Below are 27809 nucleotides of genomic sequence, written 5' to 3' on the forward strand. Positions count from 1 at the left end.
ATATGACGATTGAGTTCATCTTTGTATATGAATTATTGATTAATAAATAATAGTTATTCTGATATTTATCATCATAAAGTAACATCTTTCTTGAACTCTTGTGCTATGATGAAGTCTTTAGAACTATGTTAGTGTATGATAAAGAAAAGATTTATTATATAGTTCTTAAACATATTCTTTACCAAATGATACGTCATTACAGAACGATAACGTTTATCGAGTAGAGATCGTTGTATGCCATATGAATTAGTTATCTTCTTAACCAAAGAGTATGGTGACACTGATATGGTATACAGATGAGATGTAGGAGTATATCATCACTGAATAAGTGACTCACCTGCTGAGCATTCTGCTGTTAAGAACTACTCGCGAAGCATATGGATATAAGTATCCTTCAGATCTGAGATCATCATAGTGACTTGCAAGTAACTCACTATGCTTTGATGCTGGACTATCTGAATTTCTATTGCAGTGACGGAAAGCTACTGAGTACAGTCAAGTACTTGCGAAGTCTGTGTGTAGATCAAAATGGGATTGACCCTTCCAGATTATTGAAGTTGATATATCACTGTATTTTAATTTAGTAAAGTCTTGATCAGGATAATCTATAAGATAGATTTGAAAGGTTAAAATACAATATGGATGAAGCAATCTCGATTGACAGTTAACCTGTGACCATCCTAGAGCATTCAGAGTCAAAATGATGAATTATGCAGTAACCGTGTGCATAGATTTTGAAATATTTTTTTACGATAATTTGACCTATCTGGATGTTGAAAATCATTGTTAGATGATATCTCGATTAGTACATAAATCAATTTCTGTACTACCGGCTTAATATTTGAACCTATGGAGTTACACACACAAGTCAGACACCATAGAAAAGTATTGGTCTATATTTATGTGTTCAATTTGAAAGTACTTGACTTAATTGAACATATAAGCTAACTTAATTGAGAATTAAGTTATGGATCAAACAGAATTGAAGAGTTGACATGTCTAACTAGCACTACACATGAGGTTCAGGTTCGATCCTAGGGTAGAACTGTTTCTGATCTATGATCCGTGGAACATATGAAAGATTGAATTTAAGTACTAATTAATTTTAGATTAGATCTAAATTAATTATATTTAATTGATCTAAAAATTTGAATTAGATTTGGTATAAAAGTCCTAAAGAATTTGAGATTGACAGCCTTTCTAAATTATTTCAAATCAACTTCGAATTGAATTCGAATCAGACCCGTTTTGTATGAGATATAAGAAATCCTACTTGCACTGAGAATCCCCTCTCTTATGCGCCAACCAGCACTTAAAATCTTGCTAGTTGTAGGCATCCCATGTGGGTGTGGGAATGGATGCAATGTGGATGCCATATGTGATGGTAATTGTATCTCATGTAGGAGACCTTCTTTCATGAGTATTGGACTGATTCAAAGTATGTTTGAGTTAAAAGTCCTATACTTATTAGGTCATAAAAATCATCCATAAATAGAGAGGGTCTCTAGCTATAGATGCATAGAAATTAAATAGCAAACAAATCAGATTGAGAAAAAAGAGAAAGAGAGAGAGAGGCGTGAGAAGAGAGAAGCCCTTCCTTCTCCCTTGGCACCTCCCTTATAGCCACCCCCTTTCTCCTTGGCATGGGACCCATCTTGGGAATCCTCCTTGCTGGTGTGAGATGTCACACCAGCACCTCTCCTTCCTTATTTAATTGGATTGCGAAGATGATTTATTGTAGTTCATCCCACTTTCCTACGTTGTTTAGCGTATATGCGAAGTAGAGGATCTGCACTTCCAGGCCTCCATGAAATTTTGCTTCAGATTTTTAAGGATTTGATCTCCTAATCTACTGCTAATCAGATAAAAATTTCATCCTTATTCATATAGATTAATAAAAAAATTTAGATGCAACCTGGGCTATCCGAAGAGAAACAGTTTTTCTTCCCTTCAATTGGTATCAGAGCAGGCCTTTGATTCATGCATGCATTACTAAATTTTTTTGAATTATTTATATTTTATATGTAATTAAAATTTTATGTTAGATATTAAATCTATTTATATAAAATTTTTAATCTAATTTTGATTGAGTTAGATGAGTCTAATCAATTATTGATTAAGATTATTATAAGTTTGTTATAACAGAATTTTGCTGTTGCTGAAATTTTGATAGAATAATAATGTGAATTAAAATCTGTTTTAAATTTATTTTAATAAAATTTTAATATTATTATTTTTATTATAAAGTGAGACTTATTTTATATCTGAATTAGATTCATTTTGATGAATATTTAGATCTGAATCCTATAGAAATTTAGCACTATATGAAAATAGATTTTATTAAAAATTTGATCCTTATGCATTCATGTTTGTATCTAATTAATTTTTTATATGATTTTAAATATAAAATTAATATTTTATAATTAGTATAAGATATGTTTCAAATTTGATATGATGTATATGATGCATCAAATCTAATTAGATTAGATGAAGAACATGATTAATAAGATCAAGGATATGTTCATAACATAAAATTATTTTATCAATAACTGCATGTTGATGTAATTATATATGAAATTAGATTTCAGATCTTAGTAGCCCAGTACTCAGATTGATGAGATCATCAGACCGTTCGGTCATAAGAGATCAAAGAGATTAATCTCTCTTTTATCTATTCGATGGGTTCTCTTATGACGTGTAGAGGTGTTATTGTGATCCGATTTCATAAAGAAGAAAAATGAATAAATTTTTATGTATTATTTTGATCATAAATATGTTTAAATTATATCTAAAGTGATTTATGATTTATTATAATAAGATAAAATTCAGATATAAAATTATTTTAGATTTGAATAGTATGTTACATAAGATATAATTGGTATTGATTTAAAAGTTGTCATGATGCATGAGATATATGTATGAAGTTTAGATCATACCTGTGCATGTTTAATTATTAAACATATTATAAAAATTTATTTTCATGAATTGAAATATATGGTATGCTTCATCTGAAACTCTGGTAGAATAGTTCTACAGACTGAAATACATATTTCACATATTTAATTTTAAATTAAGCTTTGAATGATCTAGATTTGAGAATTGAAGATCATTAAGACACCACATAAATCGATGGACAAAGGGTTAGCTTGAATCAGGTCCTTCTAATGGGTTAGACCTAGAGTTAAAAATATATATAGATCAAATAGAGAAATTGATTAAATCTAATCAAGTGTTGAATTAGATTAGGTCAGAATTTCTCTAAATCAATCTCAATAGTTGAAGTTTGATCAAGTCCATGTGTTTGATCCTAATAAATGGACTATGATCATGGCTCCATGGTTGAATTTGAATCTTCTGATGGACCAAATTAAAATTAATTAACCAGTTGGTATCTAAAGTAAGTTTGACAGATTCGATCAAGTGATTTTTAATTGAGAGCTATTTATCTAGATGCGTCTACAGTGAGTTAAGGACACATCCCTCACATTGATCTCACTTATCTGGCCAACATGGTGATTATATTTTGATTAGGTCACTAGTCGATTCGTGCAGACCTATGCCATTAAGGTAAGTCAGTGCGACTGATTTAGATAATTTTAGACCAGCTTATGTCTAATCCCCTACATGACTTGGTGAAGTTAGAGGGAGGATTTGTAGCCTACAGGTCGAATTATTCTCTTATTCTCAGGTCAATGAAATCAAATCTTCTAAATTATTAGGTCCATAAAATAATAGAGTTATGAGATAATTTGGTCATAACCTCCCATTAAGGTGCGTGATAATGAGTCCAATATTTCAAATAAGTATTAGAGGCACCACACGTTTGGTGTCTATTACGTATTGAAATTATCATTCATCATATGACCATCATAATGTACCTTTAGATCAATACTGAGATTGGTTGAGCCACACTTGGATCTGGACATCCGTTTGTTGGATGTACTTGATGTTGTCATGTTAATGGTTGGACCTAATCAGAATTTTCAGTGGAGACGCCACACGCCTGCTGAAGGGATGCCTCGAGCAAAACCTAATTGCTATAAGTTGTTTGGAGAAATAATTGGTTATGAATCTATCTATGGATGCACTAGAGTTGGCCGAGCCACACTCGAGCTCGAATGTAGTCTATGTGGATTTTAGTATCCGCTAAAGAATTAATGTGCCCCCACAGCCTTGTTAGGAACAGGAAGAGAACCTCGTCCTAACATGAGCAAAGTTGAAGGCCCGGTTTCTTAAAGACTAGATGGGGGGAGAGGCCCTTACAATGGCCCTTATGTGCCCCCACAGCCTTGTTAGGAACAGGAGGAGAACCTCGTCCTAACATAAGCAAAGTCGAAGGCCCAATTTTTTAAAGACCGGATAGGGGGAGAGGCCCTTACAACGGCCCTTATGTGCCCCCACAGCCTTGTTAGAAATAGGAGGAGAACTTTGTCCTAACATGAGCAAAGTCGAAGGTCCGATTTCTTAAAGATCGGATGGGAGGAGAGGCCCTTACAACGGCCCTTATGTGCCCCCACAGCCTTGTTAGAAACAGGAGAAGAACCACATCCTAACATGAGCAAAGTCGAAGGCCCGATTTCTTAAAGATCGGATGGTGGGAGATGCTCTTACAACGGCCCTTATGTGCCCCCACAGCCTTGTTAGGAACAGGAGGAGAACCTCATCCTAACATGAGCAAAGTCGAAGGTCTGGTTTCTTAAAGACCGGATGGGGGAGAGGCCCTTACAATGGCCCTTATGTGCCCCCGCAGCTTTGTTAGGAACAGGAGGAGAACTTCGTCCTAACGCGAGCTGAAGCCGGCTGTCGGGAACAAGGTGAGGACCTCATCCCGACGCAAGCAAAGACTCGATTGATCGATAAGGAGGAAAGCTTCCCCAATAATTCCTCTACACTCTCACGACCCCGTCAAGAGCGGAGGGAAGACCCCCACCCAAACACAAAAGGAAGGGGGAAGCGAAAAGAAAAGCGACGAACCACACCAGCGATAAATAAAAAATGAGCTACAGGGAACCTCGTCTCAACAAGGAAGGAGATTCCTACCAAAAACCCCCAGTCTCTAAGAGGAAAGTCAACACAAGTCAAAGATAAACCAACCTCCTCGAGATAATGGAAAGTTCAGACTCCTGAGCTCGAGTCTAAGGCGACAAAAAAAAAGGGCAAATCGACACGGCGATAATCAGGAACCACTAAACAACAACGACATCGAACAAGACAAAAGGCAAGAGGAATTCGGTAAACGACAACTTAATGCAAAAATGAACAAGGTAACAGAGAATCTCCTTTTCATTTCATTATCAAAGTATACATTATCAAGCCCCAGAGGCCAAAAAAAAAACTACAAGAAAGGAAAAAGAATACATAGAAGGACAAAAGTTAAGAAGAGCTCTAAAGGAGCTCGATTTCTTCCGACTTCGAGCTCTCGGTTGCAAGTCCTTATTGGAGACTGCTTCAAGTCTTCGACTTCCCCTTCTAGCTCCATCTTTCTCAGCAACACCTCCCGGTACATCCGGTGAAACCGCCGACTTTCGCTCTTCACCCCGTTCCACTCCATTTCCAAACTTTCGCTCTTCGACCCGTTCCGCTCCGTTTCCAAACTTTCGCTCTTCGCCCCGTTCCGCTCCGTTTCCAAAATCCTAACCTTAAGAAGAAGAATGCAGGATAAAGCCCGGGGAACGGCGGCGGCGGCGATGACGACCCGCTTCAAGAAGAACTGGAAGCACCCCGGTGGCCGCGGTAACGCCGGAGGCATGCACCACCACCGCATCCTCTCCGACAAGTACCATCCTGAGTACTTCGGCAAGGTCAGCATGCGCTACTTCCACCGCCTCTGCAACAAGTTCTACCATCCCACCGTCAACGTCGACCGCCTCCAGTCCCTCATCCCCGACGACGTCAAGAAGTCCGTCGTTGCTCGTGGCGACAACTCCACTCCCTCGATCGGTGTCACCCAATTCGGCTACTTCAAGATCCTCGGGCGAGACGCACCTGCCAACCAGCTTCTTTATTAAATCTCTGTTGTTGAAAAAATTCTTTCTCGGGCCCTCTTCGAAGCTGCAGGAGTCTTCAATGGCAGCTCGACGGTCGCTGAACTTTCTCCTCTTTTCGACCCCTGGCCAGTAGTTGTACGGCTTCCGCACCTTCCGCGTCCATGCCTACAACAAGAAGACAAGGGGGAGAGGTCAAAAAAAAGAAAAGAAGAAAGAAGAGAAAAGGGGGAGAGAGAGAAGGAGAAGAAAAATCTCAAAAAATCAGGGGAAGACTACCGATAAACTCTCAGAAGCTACACAGACGGAGCAAGAAGAAGAAGGAACCACAAAATGATGAGAGAGCAAAGAAGTTTTGGGACCAACCTGGATTGGCCCGAGGGAAGCAGGAAGGCGGCAAAAACGGTGGGAGTTGACTCAAAGAACACCTAAGGCCGAAAAGGACGATGGAGAGGAGCGGAGCTCTCAGGAAGAAGAAGAGCACCAACTGGACTTTCAGGCGAAGTGAAGTCCCTGGAGGAGAGGAGTGGGCTTAAATAGACAACAGGGCCCGACGCAGTAATGATGGCGGATGTCCCCAAGCCGACCACCGCTCGCCACATGTCCCACTCACCATGATGGGCGGTTGACTGCTGACGGGGCTATTATTAGGAGGTACATAGGGGGGCGCTCCAGCAGGGATTCTGAAAAGTCTCTTCGGATCACCTAGGGCAGCGCTCCAACGGAGGTTTTCGAAAAGTCTTCAGATCGCTCAGGGCAACACGCCAGTGGGGATTTCAAAAATTCCCTTCAGATCGCTTCGATCCAAAAAGACTCCAGCACACGCGCGCAAAATGCCAAAATATCTGACAACGGTCGTGCATGGAAATCGAGGGAGCAACTTCGGCTGCGAAAATTTCTCTGTACTTCCTTCATTCAAAACTCGAACTCGAAAGTAGGGAGACTAGTGTTGGGTATAAAATACCCCCAGCCGAAGTTCATAAGAGGCCAACTCTCCCAAGATCCCTCCGACTTTGTGCGGCATCTTTTTCAGATTTCTCCGACAGTCGAATTTCCACAATGTCGACCGAACTCCTCCGACGGACGAGCTCCTATTGAACCCTCCGGACTTCTCCAATGGCAAGCTCCTTCGACCATCCATCGGACTACTTCAAGTCCCTCCGGGCTCCATTATCAGTCGACCTCTCACGACGATCGACTGATCTCTGAATCTCTTCAGACTTCTCCCGACCATGATCGACTCTAGTCCAAACTTCCTCCGAACTTCGTCAATGGCCGCACTTCCCCAATGGCAGATCCCTATAGCGATCGGGCTTCACCTACGTTTCTACAATGGCCGACCGCCTTCTGAATTTCGCCCGGGCTCCTGAGAGAGCCGGGTTTCTGCCCTGAACTTTCATTGCAGGTGGATTTCGTCCGAACTTCTACAACGAACAGGCTCCGCTAGCGGGATCTCTACTTCGAACTCCTACCACAAATGGTCTAGTCCGAGCTTCTATTACAAGCGACCTACTCCGAATTTCTACTACGAACGGTCCACGTCAGATCTCTACTGTAAGCCTCCATCCGAGCTTCTATTGTGAATAAATTCCTTCTGGACTCCTGTTGCAGGCGGACTTCAGCCGAGCTTCTTCAATAAACAATCTCCATCCAGACTTCTACGGGAATCAGACTCCGATCGAGTTTCTACGATGGTCGACCACCCCCTGGATCCTAATCGAGCTCCCGCGAGAGCCGAGCTTCTACTACGAACGGTCTACTCCGAGCTCCTACAGTGGACTGTCTACCCCAAACGTCTACTGTAAGCAAATTCCATTCGAGCTTCTACTATGAACAAAATTTTTTCAAACTTCTGTTACAGGTAGACCTCAGCCGAGCTATTCCGTGGCGAGGAGATTTCGGACGAACTTCTACAATGGGACACTACTCCGATTTTTCACGACGACTGGTCCTCGCCCGAGCTCCTACAACAAATGGCCTCCTTTCGACCACTCGCGAGAACCAGATCCCATCTGAACTCCTCCAGCGGATAGATTTCGGACGAGCTTCTACGACGGACGAGCTCCAGCAGCTGGGTCCCTGCGATGGCCGATCACCCCCGATGTCTGTCGAGCCTCCCCAGCGCTATCTGAAGTCCATCGCCGACCGACCTCCTACCGGGCTCCCCATAAAATCGGGCTTCTCCAGCGGACGATCTTCGGATGAGCCTCCACATCAGATAAATCCCAGACGGACTCTCCTAGCGATCAGACTTCCCTGGACTCCGCCAACAGAAAATCTCCATCCGAGCTCCTGTGGCAGGCGACCCCCGCCTGAAACATCGGCGACCTCGGGACATCCGAGCCTCTCCCAAAACGACGATGTGAAGAGCCCTTCTGCTCCATCAGGCATCCCAACCGAGCTTCAACCGACGGATCCGAACTCTCTGACAAGCCACGACAAGAGCCGCCACCCTGCTCCACTCTCTGTAATGGATTCCACGCAGCTCCACCACTCTCTGGCAAGTCACGACAACGGACACCACTTCACTCTCCGCAGCAAGCTCCACGTGGCCTTGGGCGACCTCTGACGCCACTACTCTCCGTAACAAACTCCGCACGTCTCTGAACGGCCCACTTTCAGACGGTTACATACGTCGCTATCGGCCAGTTACGCTCTCGGTCTATAAATAAGGACCCCCCAGATACGTTTTTCTCTAAGCTCTAATTTCTATCTCAAAATTCTGCTAAAATTCTCATTCGAGCACTCCATTTTGTTGAGGCAGAGAACTGACTTGAGCATCGGAGGGTCTTGTCAGAGCACCCCCAACTTCGATTTAGACTTTCTTTGCAGGTCCCGACGGTGACCGTGACTCCCTCAACTCCAGCTTCTCCGACGCCGGTGGATTTTTGCACCAACAAATCTACCTATGGATGCACTAGAGTTGGTCGAGCCACACTCGAGCTCGAATGTAGTCTATGTAGATTTTAGTATCCGCTAAAGAATTAATGTAATTCCTCGAGTTGGAGGTAGAAGCTACCAATTCATAAAAATAGTGGGAGAACTTTTAGACTAAAGTCCATATCTTTAGGATTAAAAATAATTCATATGCTAATAGGCTTATATTTTTTTTTCAGTTATGGCCAACACACTATCTCTTTGTTTACTGTTGGACAGCGACAAGCTCACTGGACCCAACTTCGATAGCTGGTATCAAAAGTTGAAGTTCATCTTGAAGCACAAGAAGATTTTATACGTCCTTACGGACAAGGCATCTGAAAAACCTATAGCCAACATTTCTCTTGCCACGAGAAACACTTACATAAAGTGGCTCAATGACCAAACGACTGTGCATTACGTGATAAGGGCAGCGATGAACGATGAACTTAGCCATAAGTTCAAGGATATGCAGCATGAGGAGATCATTCAAATATTGAATGAGTCCTCTGACACCCCTGAGAATGTTGAGAGACACAAAATCTCCTGCGCAGTGTTCTATGCCCATATATGAAAGGAGACTTCAATCACCGATCATGTATTGTACATGATTGAGCAGATTGAATGTGTTAGCAAACTTGACTTTTTTTGTTGCATGAATAGTTAGGCAAAGATGCTATTCTCAATTCGCTATCGAAATCTTACCTATCTTTTCTCAGTCATTACAGAATGACGAAGCCTGCGGTGAACTACCATATTTTACTAGGGTTGCTACAGACTTTTGAGAAGGACCACCAGCTCCAAAAGGAGTCAATAAATTTAGTGAGAGATTCATCAACAGGTCATCAATTCTCTAAGAGAGGAAAGAAAAAAGTGCAGAAATTTCATGCTGTCGATCCTAAGCAGAGCAAAATATCAAAAGTTGATAAAAAGCTAGATAGAATACTTTTTTTGTAAGAAGCTGAGTCATTGAAAGAGAAATTATCCTACTTATATAGCCACCCTTGATCCAAATAGGCCTAAAAATAAAAGAAAGAAGCAAGTGGTTGCTTTACAAGGTACTTATATGATAACTCCTTATAATTTTTCTATTTATGATACTACTACCTAAGTATTGGATACTAGAAGTTTAATTAATATATGCAATTCGTTGTAGGGACTACAGGTAAGTAGAAAATTTTGAGAGGGCAAGTGATTTCTTAACATTGGAGATGGAAGTTTTATTTCAATTCTGATCTTAAGAACTTTGCAACTTATCTTCGAGTCCAGTAGTATCATGTTAGATGATTGTCATTATTGTTTCTCCTTTCTGATGAATGTCATCTCTGTAGGTCTTTTGGCCAAACTTGATTACAAATTTATAATAAAGAATAATTTTTGTGATATCATTATGAATGATACTGTAATTATGCATAGACAGTTAAAACATGGCATATACATAATATCACGGACTGTTGGTGTAATGTACACAGCCAGTAAACATCCTAAATTAGATAATGTCAGTGAATCCTACCTTTGACATTACAGGCTTGGTCATGTGAACAAGAATAGGATTGACAAATTGATTAAAGAATGTGTCCTTGAGATAGATGATTATGAATCTTCTATCTGCGAATCCTGTCTACTTGGTAAGATGACTAAGTCATCTTTTAAGAAAAAAGATGAAAGAGCCAGCGATATCCTAGGTCTAATATATACTGATGTATGCGGACCTATGAATATTAGTACCACAGGAGGATACTACTACTTCATTACGTTTACAAATGAGCTATCGAAATATGGTATATCTATTTTATAAAGCATAAGTCAGAATCATTTGAAATATTCAAATGATTCCGTACTGAAGTAGAAAAATAGACTGAAAAGAATATAAAGACCCTTCGATCAGATCGAGGAGGTGAATACCTCACCAGTGAGTTCCTGACATATCTGAAAGAAAATGGGATGCTTTCATAGCGAATCCCTCTTGGAACACCACAACATAACGGAACATCCGAGAGGAGGAATCGAACCTTGTTAGACATGGTTCGATCCATAATGGACTTTGCGAGTCTATCAATCTTCTTTTGAGGATATGCTCTAGAAACTGTCTGCTACATTTTGAATAAGGTACCGAGCAAGTCTGTCGATAAAATTTCATATGAGATATGGACTGGGTGTAAGCCGGTGCTCTCATACCTTAGGGTCTGGGGGTGTCCAGCTTATGTCAAGCATTTAAAGATAGATAAGCTTGGATCTAAGTCCGATAGATGCTTGTTCGTAGGGTATCCAAAAAAAATTAAAGGGTACTATTTCTACTTCGCTGCAGAATAAAAAGTATTTGTCAGTAGCCAGACAGTCTATTTGGAAAAGAAGTTCCTTGGTGAAGAAACTAATGTCTGTAAAATTAAACTTGAAGTTCATGAGGTGGAAGGACCGACACACACAGAATTGGATTTGATTGGAGAATTAAATTCGGAGCCAGTAGAGGCATCATTAAGGAGATCCGATAGAGTACCGCAGCAGCCAGATAGATACTATGCTTTTTTGGTCCAAGACGGTGATCCCATCGAACTTGATGAGAACAATGAGGATCCGATCACCTATATGGAGGTCATACAAAGGTCTGACTCTCAAAAATAGCTTGAAGCTATAAAGTCTGAGATGGAGTCTATGGAAATCAATGGTGTATGGATACTAATTGATTTATTTGAAGAGATAAAATCCATGGGGTATAAATAAATTTTTTAAAAAAAAAGAAGAGCAGATAGAAAGGTAGAGACCTTTAAAGTCTATCTAGTTGTCAAGGATTACCGTCAACGTTATGGTATTGACTATGATGAGACGTTCTCTCCTGTGGTAATACTTCAGTCCATCCGAATTATTCTTGCTATCGCTGCACACTTAGATTATGAGATCTGACAAATAAATATCAAAATCACTTTTCTTAATGGAGAGCTGGAAGAAGAGGTATATATGATACAGCCTGAAGGGTTCACATCCACAGATGAGTCAAAAGTATGTAAACTGAATAGGTCTATTTATGGACTTAAGCAGGCATGTAGGAATTGGAATATGCATTTTGATAAGGTGATCAAAATGTATGACTTCGTTAGAAACAGAAAAGAACCTTGCATCTACAAGTGAGCTAATGATTCTGTTGTCATCTTTTTTGTGTTGTATATGGATGACAGACTATTACTAGAAAATGATATCCCAGCTTTGTAGAGTGTGAAACTATAGTTATCATCATAGTTTTCTATGAAGGACTTGGGAGAAGCATCCTACATCCTAGGGATGAAGATCTATAGGGATAGATCTAGAAGGTTGCTTGAATTATCTCAATCCACGTACATCGATACCTTGTTGAAGTGATTAAACATGGATAATTTTAAGAAAGGCTATCTTCCGATAGGCCATGAAATTACTCTTTTTAAAAAAGATTGTCCGACAACTCCTGAGGAGAAAAAGCATACGAGTAGAATACCATATACTTCGGTAATGAGATCTATCATGTAGGCTATGACATGAAGAAAGTCGAATGTGGCCTATTCATTAGGAGTAGTGAGAGATACCAGTTTGATTCGGATGAGAAGCATTGAAAGATTGTAAAAGCAATTCCTAAGTATTTGAGAAATACTAAAGACTAATGGCTTATTTATGGAGACACTGATTTGAAACTTGTGGGATATACTGATTTCAGTTTTCAGTTAGATTGTGATGACAGTAGAAGCATGTCGGGCTATGTATTTACTATGAATAGAGGAGCTATTTGCTGGAAGAGTTTCAAGCAACATACTGTGGCCGATTCTGTATGCGAAGTGAAATACGATACTGCATCGGATGCTGCAATATATTCTGTGCCGCTATCACCTGGTGTGAGAGATCGTGAACTGAGATGATGTCGAGCTTCAGAAGATTGACAGAAAAAAAAATCTTACTGACCCATTCACTAAAACTCTCAGGATCAAAGAGTTCGATGACTTCAAATGGAAGATGAGTATAAGATACTGTCCCGATTGACTTTAGTCCAAATGAGAGTTGTTGGGAATTGTATCTTAAAATCAATCATGTGATGATTGAGTTTATCTTTGTATATGAATTATTGATTAATGAATAATAATTATTCTGATATTTTTCATCATAAAGTTACATCTTTCTTGAACTCTTGTGCTGTGATGAAGTTCTTAGAACTATATTAGTGTACGATAAAGAGGGGATTTATCATATAGTTCTTAAACATATTCGCGACTGTCATTACAGGATGATGATGTTTATCGAGTGAAGGTTGTTGTATGCTATATGGATTGGTTGTCCTCTTAATCAAAGAGTGTGGTGACACTGGTATGACATACAGATGAGATGTAGGAGTACATCATCACTGAACAAGTGACTCATCTGCTGAGAATTTTACTATCAAAAATTGCTCACGAAGTATATGGGTATAAGTATCCTTCAGATCTGAGATCACCATGTAACTTACAAGCAACTCACTGTGCTTTGGTGTCAGACTATCTGAATTTCTAATATAATGATAAAAAACTATTGGGTACAGTCAAGTACTTCTGATGTTTGTATGTGGATCAAGATGAGATTGATCCCTCCAGATTATTAGAGTTGATATATCACTGTATTTCAATTTAGTAAAATCTTGATCAGGATAATCTATGAGATAGATTTGAAAGATTAAAATAAAATATGGATGAAGCAATCTCACTTGATAGTTAACCTGAGACCATCCTAGAGCATTCAAAGTCAAAAGGATGAATTATATGATAACCATGTGCATAAGTTCTGAAATATTTTTTTACAATAATTTGACCTATCTAGATGTCAGGAACCATTGCTAGATGGTATCTCGATTAGTGCAGAAATCGATTCCTGTGCTACCAGCTTAGTGTTTGAACATATGGAGTCACATACATAAGTCAGACACCATAGAAAAGTATTGACCTATGTTTATATGTCTAATTTGGAAGTATATGACTTGATTGAATATATAAGCTAATTTGATTGAGAATTAAGTTATGGATCAAACGAGATTGAAAAGTTGATTATGTTTAACTAGTACTACACATGAGGTTCAAATTCGATCTTGGAGATAAACCATTTCTGATCTATGATCCATGAAGCATATGAAAGATTGAATTTAAGTACTAATTAATTTTAGATTAGATCTAAATTAATTAGACTTAATTGGGTCTAAAAATCTAAGTTAGACTTGGTAGAAAAGTCTTAAAGAGTTTGGGATTGATAGTTTTCGAAATTATTTCGAACCAGCTTCGAATTGGATTCAAATCGGATCCATTTTGGATGAGATATGAGGAATCCTACTTGCACTGAGAATCTCCTCTCTTATGGGCCGACCAGCACCTAGAATCTTGTTGGTTGTGGGCATCCCATGTGGGTGTGGGAATGGGTGTAATGTGGATGCCATATGTGATGGCAATTGTATCTCATGTAGGAGTCCTTCTTTCATGAGTACTGGACTGATTCAAAGTATATTTGAGTTAGAAATTCTATACTTATTGGGTCATGAGAATCATCTGTAAATAGATATGGTCTCTACTATGGATGTATAGAAACTAAATAGCAAACAAATCAGATTGAGAGAAGAGAGAAAGAGAGAGAGGCGTAAGAAGAGAGAAGCCCTTCCTTCTCCCTTGGCACCTCCCTTATAGCCACCCCCTTTCTCCTTGGCATGGGACCCATCTTGGGCATCCTCCTTGCTGGTGTGAGGTGTCACACCAGCACCTCTCCTTCCTTATTTGATTGGGTTGTGAAAGTGATTTGATCAGAGTTCATCCCGCTTTCCTACGTTATCTGACGTGTATGCGAAGTAGAAGGTCTGCACTTTCAAGCCTCCACGAAGATTTATTTCAGATTTTTGAGAATTTGATCTCTTATTCCACTGCTAATCAGGTAAAGATTTGATCTTTATTCATGTAGATTAATAAAAAAAATTTAGATACAACTTAGGCTATCCGAAAAGAAACAATTTTCTTTTCCTTCAATCTGACTGTTGAAGTAGAGTCCTCAGGAGGAGGTCGGTCAAGACTTTTACTGAATAGGCTTGGAAGTAGGGTCGTAGTCGGTGAATAGTTACTATGATTGCAAGTATGACCTTTTCAATGCTAGAGTATCTTGTTTCGGCATCGCATAGCTCCCGACTGATGTAGTAAATGGGCTTCTGCATTTTGCCTTCTTCTTGGACCAACACCAAGCTAACAGCTTCAGAAGTTGTCGCTACATACATAAGTAATTCATCGTCGATGCTGGGCTTTGTCAGGAGTGGGAGAGAGCTAAGGTATTGCTTTAACTCATCGAAGGATTTTTGACATTTCTCCATCCAAGTAAAGTCCTTCATCTGCCTGAGGGTCTTAAAGAAAGGAAGGCATCACTCTATAGACCTGGAGATGAACCGGCTTAAGGATGTGATAAGTCCCACCAATCTCCAAATATCCCGTTGAGAAGTTGGAGGCTTCATATCAAGGACCATCTTGATTTTCTCGAGGTTAGCCTCGATACCTCACTTCATCATCATAAAGTCGAGAAACTTCTCTGACGTGACACCGAAGGCGCATTTAGTCAGATTTAGCTTCATCTGATATTTTCTTAGAGCGTTGAAAGCTTCCGCCAAGTCATCAATATAGAGGACAGCTTCAGTACTTTGTACAAGCATGTCGTCGACATAGATCTTCATATTACGTCTGATCTGATCTTTGAAGACTTTATTGACCAATCTTTGATATGCAGCTCCGATATTTTTGAGACCAAACGGTATGACTTTGGAGCAATAGAGACCCTTATCGGTGATAAATACCATCTTCTCCTTATCCTTGGGTGCCATCCAGATCTAATTGAAGCTGAAGAAAGTATCCATGAAGCTGAGTAGCTGATGGTCAGATGTCACATCGACTAGCTGATCAATTCATGAAAGTGAAAAGCTATCTTTGGGATAAACTTTGTTCAAGTCAGTATAGTCGATGCAGATCCACCATTTACTATTTGTCTTCTTGACCATCACGATATTTGTGAGCCAATCCGGATAGGTTTCCTCATGGATGAAGTCAGCTACCAGCAGTTTGTCAACTTCTTTATCAATGGCCTTCTGTCGCTCAGGAGTGAAGCTTTTTTTCTTTTGTCTCATCGGCTTGCAGTCAGAATCGACATTAAGTCAGTGGATGATGACTTCTGAAGGGATGTCTGGCATATCGAAAGTAAACCAGGCAAAGATGTCGGTATTCTTTCTTTGAAAGTCAACGAGTTTTTTTCGCAATTCATCGCTTAGCGAGGATCTGACTTGAATGGGCTTAGTCGAATCGTCACTATTGAGGAGCACAGAGATGAGTTGTTCCGCAGACTCTCTATGGCTTTCTTCTTCTCTTTGATCCAATGCATCGTCGATGAGGAGAGTTTCGGCTGGCCTTATTTCTTGGAGGCTAGTTAAGTAACATTATCGAGCTAGCTATTGATCTCCTCACATCTTGCCAGTTTCTTTCCTTATCGGAAAGCGCACGAGTAGATGGTATGTGGAGATGATTGCTCGAAGCGTGTTTAGTCCGGATTACCCTAAGATGATATTGTAAGTGGATGGGATCCGGGTTACAAGGAAGTTGAGGCGCATAGTCGACTACCGAAATGGTTGTCCGACTGTGACAAAGAGTTCTATCTCGCCTTCTATCTTAATTGAGTCACCTGTGAAGGCGACTCAAAGTATATTGACTGGTTTGATGAGGTTAGAGGAGAGTCTCATTTGGGAGAGACAATCATAGAAAATCATGTCAGTAGAACTTTCATTATTAACTAGACATCATTTTACATCATAGTTGGCTATCGTCATTGATACAACTACAACATCATTGTGGAGAGTTTGGACTCCTTGCAGATCTGCTTCAGCAAAGATGATGTCATTGTCGGTCCGCTAGCACTTTGAGATGCTTTCGAAGTCGTCTGCCTCTTGAAGTCGCGGTCCTATCAAGATCATGTTGATCATGCCCACCGTAGGTTGAGTGTGATTCTCCTCCTCAGGTTGAGACTGTGGTGGTGGATCGGAAGGCAGCCGCACAGGTCACTCTCACACGTACTTCTTGAGATACCTCCATCTAATCAGATCTTCAATCTCATTTTCAGCTGATGGCACTTTTTGGTATCATGACCATGGTTGCGATGGAATCGACAGTAATGCTTCCAATCACGAGATGTAAGCTTTGATCTTATCAGTTGGGATCATCGAAGGAAGTTCTCCCCTTCAATTGCCATGAGGATCTGTGCACAAGGAATAGTCAAAGGAGTGTAGAAGTTGTACCTATTGACAGGATTCTTGGGCTTCGAGTTTGATCAGGGAGGTGGAGCCTCCTTCTCAGTGCAGACCCGATTAGGCTCCCTAGAGATCCCCTCCTTCGTCATCTTCTTTTTTTGGCCTTTGCCTTCGAACTCATGTCGGTCAACTGCAACCTCCTTGGTGCAGATGTACTTCTGCACATGCTTGAAGAGTTCAGCGTAGGATCAAGGAACCGACTTGTCCAAGGAGTAGGTGAACTTGAAGCTTCACAGTCTCCACTTCATGGTTGCGATGGCAGTCGATCATTAAGGTCCTTGACCTCCAAGGTGGCGATAGGTGAAACGCACCATGAAATCACATAAAGATTCTCCATCCTGCTGCCTGATAGAGAAAAGACTGTCAGTGGTCCATGGTACTCTCTGGTTGGTACCGAAGTATGCCACCAACAACTGCTTGAATTGCTCAAAGGAGTTAATGCTTTCCAGTTAAAATTTAGAGTATCATGCTCGTATGATTTTTTTGAGCATAACTGAAAAAGCAATGCAGAGGAGGGCATCGGATGCCCCTGTAAGAGCATGAGAGCTTTGTAACTCTCGAAATGGTCAAGTGGGTTGGTGGAGCCATCGTACGGCTCAATGTGTGGCATCTTGAACTGACTTAGAATCGGTTCATCAAGGATCCGACGAGAGAAAGGCGGATTCATACTGATACCAAATTCATTGGTGGGGTCTTGATGGTTTGCTTGGAGCTATTCCATTTGGTGATCTAACTCCTTTAGCTTCCAATCATACTCGTCCAACCATTGCTACGATACGTTGGGATATCGTGAGTAGCCTGGGGTAGAGCCTTCCACAGAAGAAGAAGATTTCAACAGAGGTCGCGGCCTCTTCCCTTTGTGCAAAGCTCGTTGAGGGAAATGAGGCTGGCGATTGTCGGAGTGGGCACGTGAAGTGCGCTAAGAGTCTTGCTGTGGTGACCGTCGAGCAAGTCGAGAACTCGCCCGACAGGAGCGTTGTGTAGGGTGGTAGGTTGGATATCACGGTCGATGACTGTGCTTAGAAGGTGCATCATATGGTGCAATCTCCTCCGGTCATTGCTACTGCTGTTATTGTCGCTGTTGTTGTTGGAGACCTTGGACAGCCTTCATCAGGTTTTTCATCTGCTGTACGAGGATAGCAAACCCAAGATCTGCCATCACCGACGATTGTGAAGCACTCGGCTCTCCACAGGACATCGTGACGAGCATCGCATCGTGATGAGCATTGAACAGAATCTACAAAAATATTCTGTACCCTTGTCTTGACCGTGGAGGTCCTTGAGAGAGCAGATCTCTGCTCGATTGCCCCTACCTAGTATGCCAAATTGTTGTAGCTTTTCTCCAATGGGTAGTTGGTAGTCGGCCTGGAGCCGACTAAGAGCCACGCCTGTTGGTAGGCGGCGGGAGTGCTGGAAGATGATGTACCGTTGTTGGAGAAGGTGTACACAGTCAAGACCGAGACTGAGGGTGGTGAGGTTGATCGGAGAAGGGTGATGCTAGGCTCTACTTAGCGCCGGAGTGGAAGGGCCTGCAAAACAAATTCCGTCGGAGGTAGCTCCCACAAGGACCCTCCGACGCTCAAGTCAGCGAGATGGCTTGAGGGAAAAGAGCGATAGAGTCTCTGGGTTGCAAATAGTATACGTACTAGGAGGGGTCTCCGTTTACCTCTATTTATAGAAGGAGCAAAATGAATGGTGAGATGACAAGTGATCATGTCGATCATATCGTATGGTACGGTGCCGCATGGTGCCGCATGGGCGCCTTTAAATACTGATGGCAAGCGTGCCTTCTATTCGGCGCGCACATGGCGACGGATGCTACCGCACGTAGCGCGTAATAAATGATCCTGTGGGCATATTTAGTGAATTCGTAGCATCCCATCACGGTGCATAGCTAGCCAATCAGAGTATGGCGTCTGAATGATATGACCTTGATGTGGCCTGTCAGAATGGCATGACGATCATGTTTGGTGCTCAGCAAATCAGCAGAAGCCCGTGTTTTCGGAGTCGGCAAGATAAAACTGTGAGGGGGTGGTGCCCCGCGGTCCAATGATGTAGTCGGTCGTACATCGAGTACGAAGTTTGTTACAGGCCAAGCATTATTCGACGTAGTGGGTCGTAGATAGTATGTAAAACCTAATCGGCTTTATACCGACTGGGAGTATGCTGTCCTTAGTCGATCGAGTGTCCATGATAGTGGCCAGCGTCGATCGAGTGTCCATGATAGTGGCCAGTGTCGATCCTATCGAGTGGGACTCATCAATCTAAGTCGGGTTGAGTGGCAGTAGCTTAGTCAGTATAGTTTCTCTAGTCAGCTCGAAGATGAGAAGATTTAATAGTCGGCTGAGCGACAGGGATCTACTCCAACACGTATCATGAGTAAGCTGTAGCAATTTGAGAAATTAGAGTAGAGTCCACGGACACTGATGCAGTGAATTAATATGTAATTTGTTGGGAAAAGAAAATTTATATATCACTGTAATCCCATCCCATTTTGGGATTAAGATGGTTGACCTGCATTTCTCAAATCTAATTTGCTCGTGAGCGAGCCACATAAATATGCAATAGGTTGGGTAGAGTCCACAAACAAATCCATAAATTTTCCTTTGGATCCCAACATGAATTTTATTTGTTAAAATATAGATTCGATTCTGGGAGCCGATAGAATCGTAATAAGTCTAGAAGCACTGACAAAATTGTAATCTTCCTTTGTTCGCCGTTTCAGCGAGCCGGATTCCGCCGGCTGCGTGAATCCTATCCGGCGACGGCCACAACATAACGCCGGGGAAGTTGTGCGAGGCATTGGCAGCCCGGGCTCACTCACTTCACTGTCCGACTCCTTTCTCCCGACCCAACCGCCAGTGATTCTTTTGATCCTCCCCCGGCGAAAGCCCTCCCAGTAGCAGTAGCGATCGAGAAGAAAGCAGACGGTAGAAGGAGAAAATGTCCGACCAAATCCCTCCAGATCCCCTCCCTCCTTTCCCCACCTCCTTCTCCCAAATCCCTTCTTTCTTCCCTCAACCAAACCCTAACTCTAATCCAGACCCTAACCCTGATTCTAACATCCACCTCCAAATCTCCTTCCAAGGCAAGCGCAAGCGCACCGGCGTCCGCCGCAAGGCCTCCCAGCTTCCCTTCCTTCACCCCACTCCCCCTCCCCCTTCTTTCCCCGCTCCACCGGTGGCCGGCGATCCCAATCCCATCAAGAACCTGCCTGAGAACCCCATCCTCGCCGCCGACATCTCCGAGGAGATCATCGTCATCAACAAGGAGGCCACAGCCGAGGCCCTCACCGCCCTCACGGCTGGCTTCCCTGCTGACTCCCTCACCGAGGAGGAGATCGAGGCCGGCGTCGTTTCCTCCATCGGCGGCATCGAGCAGGTAAACTACATCCTCATCCGCAACCACATCCTCTCCAAATGGCGCGAGAACGTCTCGAATTGGCTCACAAAGGAGATCTTTTCCTTTTTGATTCCGCCCCACTGCGAGACCCTCTTGAATTCAGCGTACAATTTCCTCGTTTCGCATGGGTACGTGAACTTCGGGATCGCCCCGGCGATCAAAGAGAAGATTCCGGCGGAGCCAACGAACCCAAATGTGATTATCATCGGAGCTGGGCTGGCGGGGTTGGCTGCCGCGAGGCAACTGATGATATTTGGATTTAAAGTTGTCGTCTTGGAGGGGAGGAAGAGGTGTGGGGGGAGAGTGTATACAAAGAGATTGGAGGGGTCTAACAAGTTTGCTGCTGCTGAGTTGGGTGGGAGTGTCTTGACAGGGACGCTTGGAAACCCGCTTGGGATCATTGCCAAACAGCTGGGTTCAACGCTTCATAAGATCAGAGATAAGTGCCCCTTGTATAGGCCTGATGGAAAGCCAGTGGAACAGGAGATAGATATCAAGGTGGAGAATGCCTTCAACCGGCTGTTGGACAAGGCGAGCCGGCTGAGGCAGTGTATGGGAGAGGTTGCGATGGATGTGTCGCTTGGGGCTGCTTTGGAGACCTTCCGGCAGGTGTATGGAGATGCTGTGACTGAAGAAGAGATGCAATTGTTCAATTGGCACTTGGCGAATTTGGAGTATGCAAATGCTGGGCTGCTCTCCAAGCTCTCACTAGCATTTTGGGACCAGGATGATCCTTATGATATGGGTGGAGACCACTGCTTCTTGCCTGGAGGGAATGGGCGGCTGATTCAGGCTCTGGCTGAGAATGTTCCAATCATTTATGAGAAGACTGTGCATACGATCCGTTATGGTGGAGATGGAGTGCAGGTTGTTGCAGGTGGGCAGGTTTATGAGGGGGATATGGCATTGTGCACAGTACCACTAGGAGTTTTGAAGAATGGGTCCATAAAATTTGTACCAGAGCTGCCTCAGAGGAAGCTTGATGGGATAAAGAGGTTGGGGTTTGGCTTGTTGAATAAGGTCGCCATGCTATTCCCTTATGTTTTCTGGAGCACAGACCTTGATACATTTGGGCATTTGTCAGATGATCCAAGTCGTCGAGGGGAGTTCTTTTTATTCTATAGCTATGCTACAGTAGCTGGTGGTCCACTCTTAATTGCATTGGTTGCAGGGGAAGCAGCACATAACTTTGAAAGTATGCCTCCAACAGATGCTGTGACAGTAGTTCTTCAGATTCTAAGAGGTAACTCTCTTTTTCTTTTTCTCCGTAGTTCTCTTTGTTATTTTTAATTATAATTATGGCTGTTAAGTTGAGGTGTTCACTGTTCTGACAACTCTGGTAATTATGAAGGATCTTATCTCCTCAAATTTGGATTAACATGTCACAATGTGCACATCTGTTGTGCAATTTACATGTTTGTGGCTCCTATTATGAGCTAACTTCAAAAGTGGACAGCATTGCATTAGCATTCCTTATTAACTTGAAATATGTACTTATGAAACCAATGAATTAGTTTTTGGATATGACTGCCAGTTCTACACAGTCATTTTGAAAACTAATCCAGATTTTTCCTTCTATTGAAGCTAATATAGATAAATTGGATATGATGTTCTTGGAAGATGAATGCCCTTGCCATGTGTGTATTATCAAGGTTTCTTCAAGGATGTTCTTGCTCTCCTATTAATTCAGAGTAAAATGTTGACTTATGTTGATGGAGGAGGTTCTTTGAGGGTGTATTTGGGTGTGCAATTATGTTTCCATGAGATATTTTGTCGATGAAGAAGGGTGCACTGGAATGTTGAAGAGCGTTTTCATATTGTTGTTGAGTTGGAGGCTTCAACTAAGTCCATATATATAAAATATCAAGAACTGACTTGTAAAATCCAAATTATCTTGAGGTTGCATGATAGTGGCCTCTCTAGTTCTCCTTCCTAGCTTTGGCTCTTATATTGGTTGATTGGAGTTTTCCTTTTAAAAAGAAGCCTACAGAACATATGGGGGAATATGGAAACTGGTGGGTAAGAGACAATCATGATGGCTTAGAGTTGCAGGAACCTTTGATAGCAATTTTCATTGTGGAGTATTTGATAGTTAGATCAGCCTTCATAAACCATTTGACAGAACTACTTTTTAATATTATATGAAGGGGATGGCCACCCATGGACAGCACTAACTTTGAGATCGTGGCAGTTGGTTTGTCCTCCACAAGGATATTGTTTGCAGATTCTTGATTTTTTTTGTGAAAAAGTAGAGATAGCATGCAAGTATGATACTTCCTAAAGGTCATAGCTGACCTGCTAGAGAGTAAAATGAGTCTGCATCATACAACACATCTGTGGTTATATTGCAATCTGGGCTTGAGTGTATCCAATATAGACACGTGGGTACCACCATGTCTGAATGCCCACAGTGGCAATACTCCAGCAACCATCCCACCCTTTCCTATTTGGATTTGTGGCTTGGACTAGGACATGCCTTTAGTTGGGAGGGCAGGGGCCTATTGTTTATGTTGGTAAATTTATTGCCCTGAGAAGTGGAAATACTGCATCATGCATGATGAAACTTATGACAAGTGACTTCTCATAATAACAAAATGAATTTGTGTTGTCCATGCTCATCAAGATCATTTCATACTTGAGGTCCCAAATATTGATTTACATGCCCTTAGATCTTAATCCTTAAACGGTTCTATGTGACTAATTTGGATATTGAATGACAAAGTGGTTTAAAAGTTTGAGATGTATGAACCAAGCCATTCTATATGCAATCAGTCAATAATTATTAGAAGAACATGATGACATATAATAAAGCTATTTCACTCAAGATTAAATACAATTGCTTGACTAATTGTGTTACCTTTTTTATTGGATTTGGGGCATAACATTATCAGTTCAATTGTTATGAGAGATGGCAATTTAAATATGTTATATATATGAAGGCGATGATAAAATTGATGAGGGGAAAAAGGGAAAAGGAGATTTAATTGGTGTTCAATATAAAGAATTCATAAAAAGAGCTTAAAAGGGGGGAAAAAATGAAAAACAGAAAAAGTGAAGTGTGGCAAGGCACATGATTTGGTACAACAACAATGGGGGAGAAGGAGCTCTCTTCATTGATACTTTGATATTGTAAAATGGAACAGGTTGCTTATTATGAGAGTAAGCTAGAGTAGGTCCATCTAGAATGTAAGACAAATATTCGTATGCTTAGCATACTTAGATGTAGTTACGCACCAGATTCATGGTTTTGGACGTGCTGAAATGTAGCATGACTAAATAAAATGAAAACATGACCAAATCACTACATTGCATTATCTAGTATTTTAGACACTTCTATTAATTAGACTAATGATGAAAAATGTTAAACACTGGCTAAGTGCTTAGATTAATTTATAGATCATCATTTAAACGGATGAGCAAATTAGAAGGCTTAGATGATCAAGAGGATGTTTTAGCTATATTAGACTGGGAATTGCTCTGCATTTAACTGAGTTGTACCTAAATGGATAGGCATTCACAGCTGCAAGAAACTATGCTATCCTAATGGGTTCTATTTTGTCAAGTATAACTTTGTATTGATTGGAAAGTCAAGCTCCAAGATTGTTGGCAGAGCCACAGAGGCTTGTTTATTTAAATACATGATCCTTAGGAAGTCCGTAAAATGAGCACTTATGAAATGCCGTACCTGCAAACATAACAAAAGAATGAAAACTTTTCAGGTACAACTTGAAGGGCATTTTAAGAAGGTTGTTATAATCCTACGGTAGCCAGGACTTGACATGTTCAGTGGCATACAATTTAAATGTTGCTTATTTTGTAATCCTAGTTATAACATGGGAATCAAAGGCAAAATGTTGCAAGATGAAGTCATTGCTTGGGCTTGAAAGTCGATAATGGTTCCTTTTTGACTATGTAGGTCTTCTTTTAGACTCTTCTGTCACAATATGGATGATACAAGCCCTATCCTGATAATCATTGTTTGAAACTAAAGCTATCTCTTGGGATTGAGCTCTCTTCTTAAAGATAGGCCATCTACTGAATTGCAAGAAGTATGTAAACTGAATCGGGGCATGTTTGTAAAACATATTTCAAATTAAACTTGGCCCTTCTTGGGATTGAAGAAAGATAACAAGTCTCTTTATTGAAATGTGGTGAGGGATATTATCACTGGATCATAGAACATAGTATATAGATTCTGATGCCTTTGTAGCTTCCTGGAATTCCTCAGCTGTGGGAATTCTAAGGTGGGTTCTGATATGAGGTGAGATTTTTGTTAGCTGAATCAAGAGCATGTGGAAGTGGATTTGGGCGCAAGATAGTGGATCTTTCAAACAAATTTTGAAAACAGCGCATGGGACGTGGGTCTGTTCTCCTAGTAGATGCTTTCTGCTACTAAGAATGGGATAAGTTGGTGGCATATATTTCAGGTAGATAGATACATGGTGATTTAAATTCTTCAATGCTCAGATTTCCCCCTCAATTTCATTCTGATAGAAGATTAAACTGTTATAGTGGAATTCTAGCTCTCGTATATTTTGGTATTCAATACTTTGTACCGATCTTCATTGACAGAAAATTTGTGAATTTTTTTGAATTCTTTGACTATCTGAAGGAGGTTGAATTTTAAGAGAGGACAGTATATTCTGTTCTCTGACAATATGTTTCTTAGTCAACTCCTATGATGCTGTTTTGGTGGATGAGGTTTTACATGATTTCAGTTCTCACTGTCCTTAGACTCCTTACTATATCCAGGTTCCTTTAATGCCTTGTTTCTGGTAGGCTGCCAACGCTTGCACCTTTGAGGTTTACCTGTGGATGGTGTTTGGTAGAATACCTCTTTAACCAGGGTATTCTGATGTCCAGGAAGTCCTTTAGACACTCGGGCTTTGTACTTGGTGATCATTCTGTAAGTTGACTCTTTGATATGCTTCACCATCTAACCTCCCTACAGAACTAAGGATTCTCTGTTTGCATTAAGTTAGAAATAGGCAATAAGTGGATGTGTCTTAAGCAGTACTTTAAGTGACCATGGGAGTGAAATCATTATCCATGCTTGATGTATAATATTTTCTCTATAAATGAAAATCTTTCTAGTTAATGCTTATTGAGATAACTAATGCCCAGTGTACAAGGTGTCTTTTCCCTTTTTCATTTTCAGTTGGGAGTTTTGCTAGAATTTCTCTAATTTGTTAGTTGTAATTTTTTTAAATGGTAATTGCTATCTAATTATGGACTTTGTGAACAGGTATCTATGAACCACAAGGAATTGAAGTTCCAGACCCCCTCCAAAGTGTTTGCACTAGATGGGGTACTGACTCCTTCAGTTTAGGTTCCTATTCTCATGTTGCTGTGGGAGCATCGGGAGATGACTACGATATTTTAGCAGAAAGTGTTGGAGATGGCCGGCTCTTTTTTGCTGGTGAGGCCACCACGAGGCGTTACCCTGCAACCATGCATGGTGCTTTCATCAGTGGCCTGCGAGAAGCTGCTAATATGGCTCACCATGCTAATGCTCGAGCACTGCAAATAAAAGTGGAAAGGAGCCCATCAAAGAACACTCAAACATGTGCTGCACTTCTAGCAGATTTGTTTCGGGAACCTGATATAGAATTTGGAAACTTTTCTGTTATTTTCGGCCGCAAATCATCTGATCCCAAATCTACAGCAATCTTGAGAGTTGCATTAGGTGGTCCAAGAAAGAAGAGTAGTAATGAGGGAACAAAAGCAGACCAACAGCATTCAAATAAGTTGCTATTTCAGCAGCTCCAATCACATTATAATAATCAGCAGCAGCTTCATGTCTACACGTTGTTATCTCGGCAACAGGCTATGGAGTTAAGAGAGGTGAGAGGAGGGGATGAGATGAGGCTACATTATCTGTGTGAAAAGCTTGGCATAAAGTTGGTTGGTAGAAGAGGTCTGGGTCCAGCGGCTGATTCTGTTATTGCTTCCATCAAGGCTGAGAGGAGCAACCGTAGAACCAATTCAGTTTCATTAGACTGAATGAGATATATGAACAAGAGTTTCATCCCTTGGTGGCCATACTGGTTCAGAAACAAAATCATCATTGGACAAGCTAAGCTGATCTCCTCTTATGTCTTGCTGGTAAGTGCAGAAGTTCCAAGAGTAATTTGCATTTCTTACCATATTTTCTGATGCTTCCTCTTGTTCAGTAGGAGTTGGGAATTGTTTCATAGTCTGTATTTCTAATAGATGAAAATGCTGAATGAAGCTAGTCGCTGTTTCCAGCAATATCTTTGTCAAATTCAGTTTTTGTTTTCCTTCCTTTTTTCTTTTTTTTTTCTTTTTTTCTGTTTTTTTTGAGGGAAAGGAGAGTGGAGCCCAGCAGTTATTATATCTGTGTCAAAGCCATATTTGTAAATTTCTTAACTTGAAAAGAACAAAATGTCTTTATTCATGATTAAAGCATTTTCATGACATTAGATTTTGAATCTCATCAATCATAAAATCCATGTTTTAATAACAAGGATAAATGGCTGTATGCTTCATTGCTAACATCACTGTTTCCCTTTTCCTTTCCATGCGTTCATGTTTTCCTCACACATTTCATCATTTAATCTTCCCGCATATCATTTCCCACTGATACTTCTTTATAGACTATCCATTATGCACTCTTATGACATAACATGAGTTTTCAATGATGCTGACTCGTTGATAAATCATATCCAAGTTTGAATTACTAGCAATCTTCTTGTGGCCATCTTTCTGTCAAAAAGCAAGCCCTTCATATTTCCAAGTTTTAGCCAACTTTTTGATTATTTTGTTCAATCAAGCTTCTGTTAGCTTTTCTTCTGCTTTGATTCATCGCATTATTTACCTAAATACAATTGTTGTTTTTGCAGTTGAGTGTTGCAGTCAAATTCTAAACATCTATCTCGTTGCTTCCGGCACATGAAGCATCGTTCTTCCGCTTGCAGCCAATGTGAAGATCATCCATGAGATTAGATTGTTGAAAGCTCTAATATGCATCTCCAGCTGGCTGATGCTATTTCTAATTGCTTAATTGAAATCAAGTCATTGGTCCTTTGGAAGTCGAAGCTGCTTGTTAAGATTCATATTTTGTTCAACAGCATGCTTTGTTCTACATTGGCCCATAGGAGGCATTGAAGCTGACGTATGTATAAAGTTGCAAAGGATGATAATCATAAGTTAATATAAGGGGTTATTGTGACTTTCTAAAGACCTAA

The 27809-nt window shown here is 41.1% G+C and overlaps 1 protein-coding gene across 1 annotated transcript; it reads left to right on the top strand.

Moving 5' to 3' along the window:
- The first annotated feature begins 19935 nt into the window (after positions 1 to 19935).
- On the top strand, positions 19936 to 27809 carry LOC105042946 (lysine-specific histone demethylase 1 homolog 3). Its single transcript, XM_010920320.4, has 3 exons — positions 19936 to 21844; positions 25847 to 26706; positions 27465 to 27809. The coding sequence occupies exons 1-2, from the start codon at positions 20143 to 20145 to the stop codon at positions 26602 to 26604; spliced, it is 2460 nt and encodes an 819-aa protein (XP_010918622.2). The 5' UTR covers positions 19936 to 20142; the 3' UTR covers positions 26605 to 26706; positions 27465 to 27809.

This window comes from Elaeis guineensis, chromosome 4, assembly GCF_000442705.2.
Source record: "Elaeis guineensis isolate ETL-2024a chromosome 4, EG11, whole genome shotgun sequence".
In the NCBI taxonomy this organism is placed as follows: domain Eukaryota; kingdom Viridiplantae; phylum Streptophyta; class Magnoliopsida; order Arecales; family Arecaceae; genus Elaeis; species Elaeis guineensis.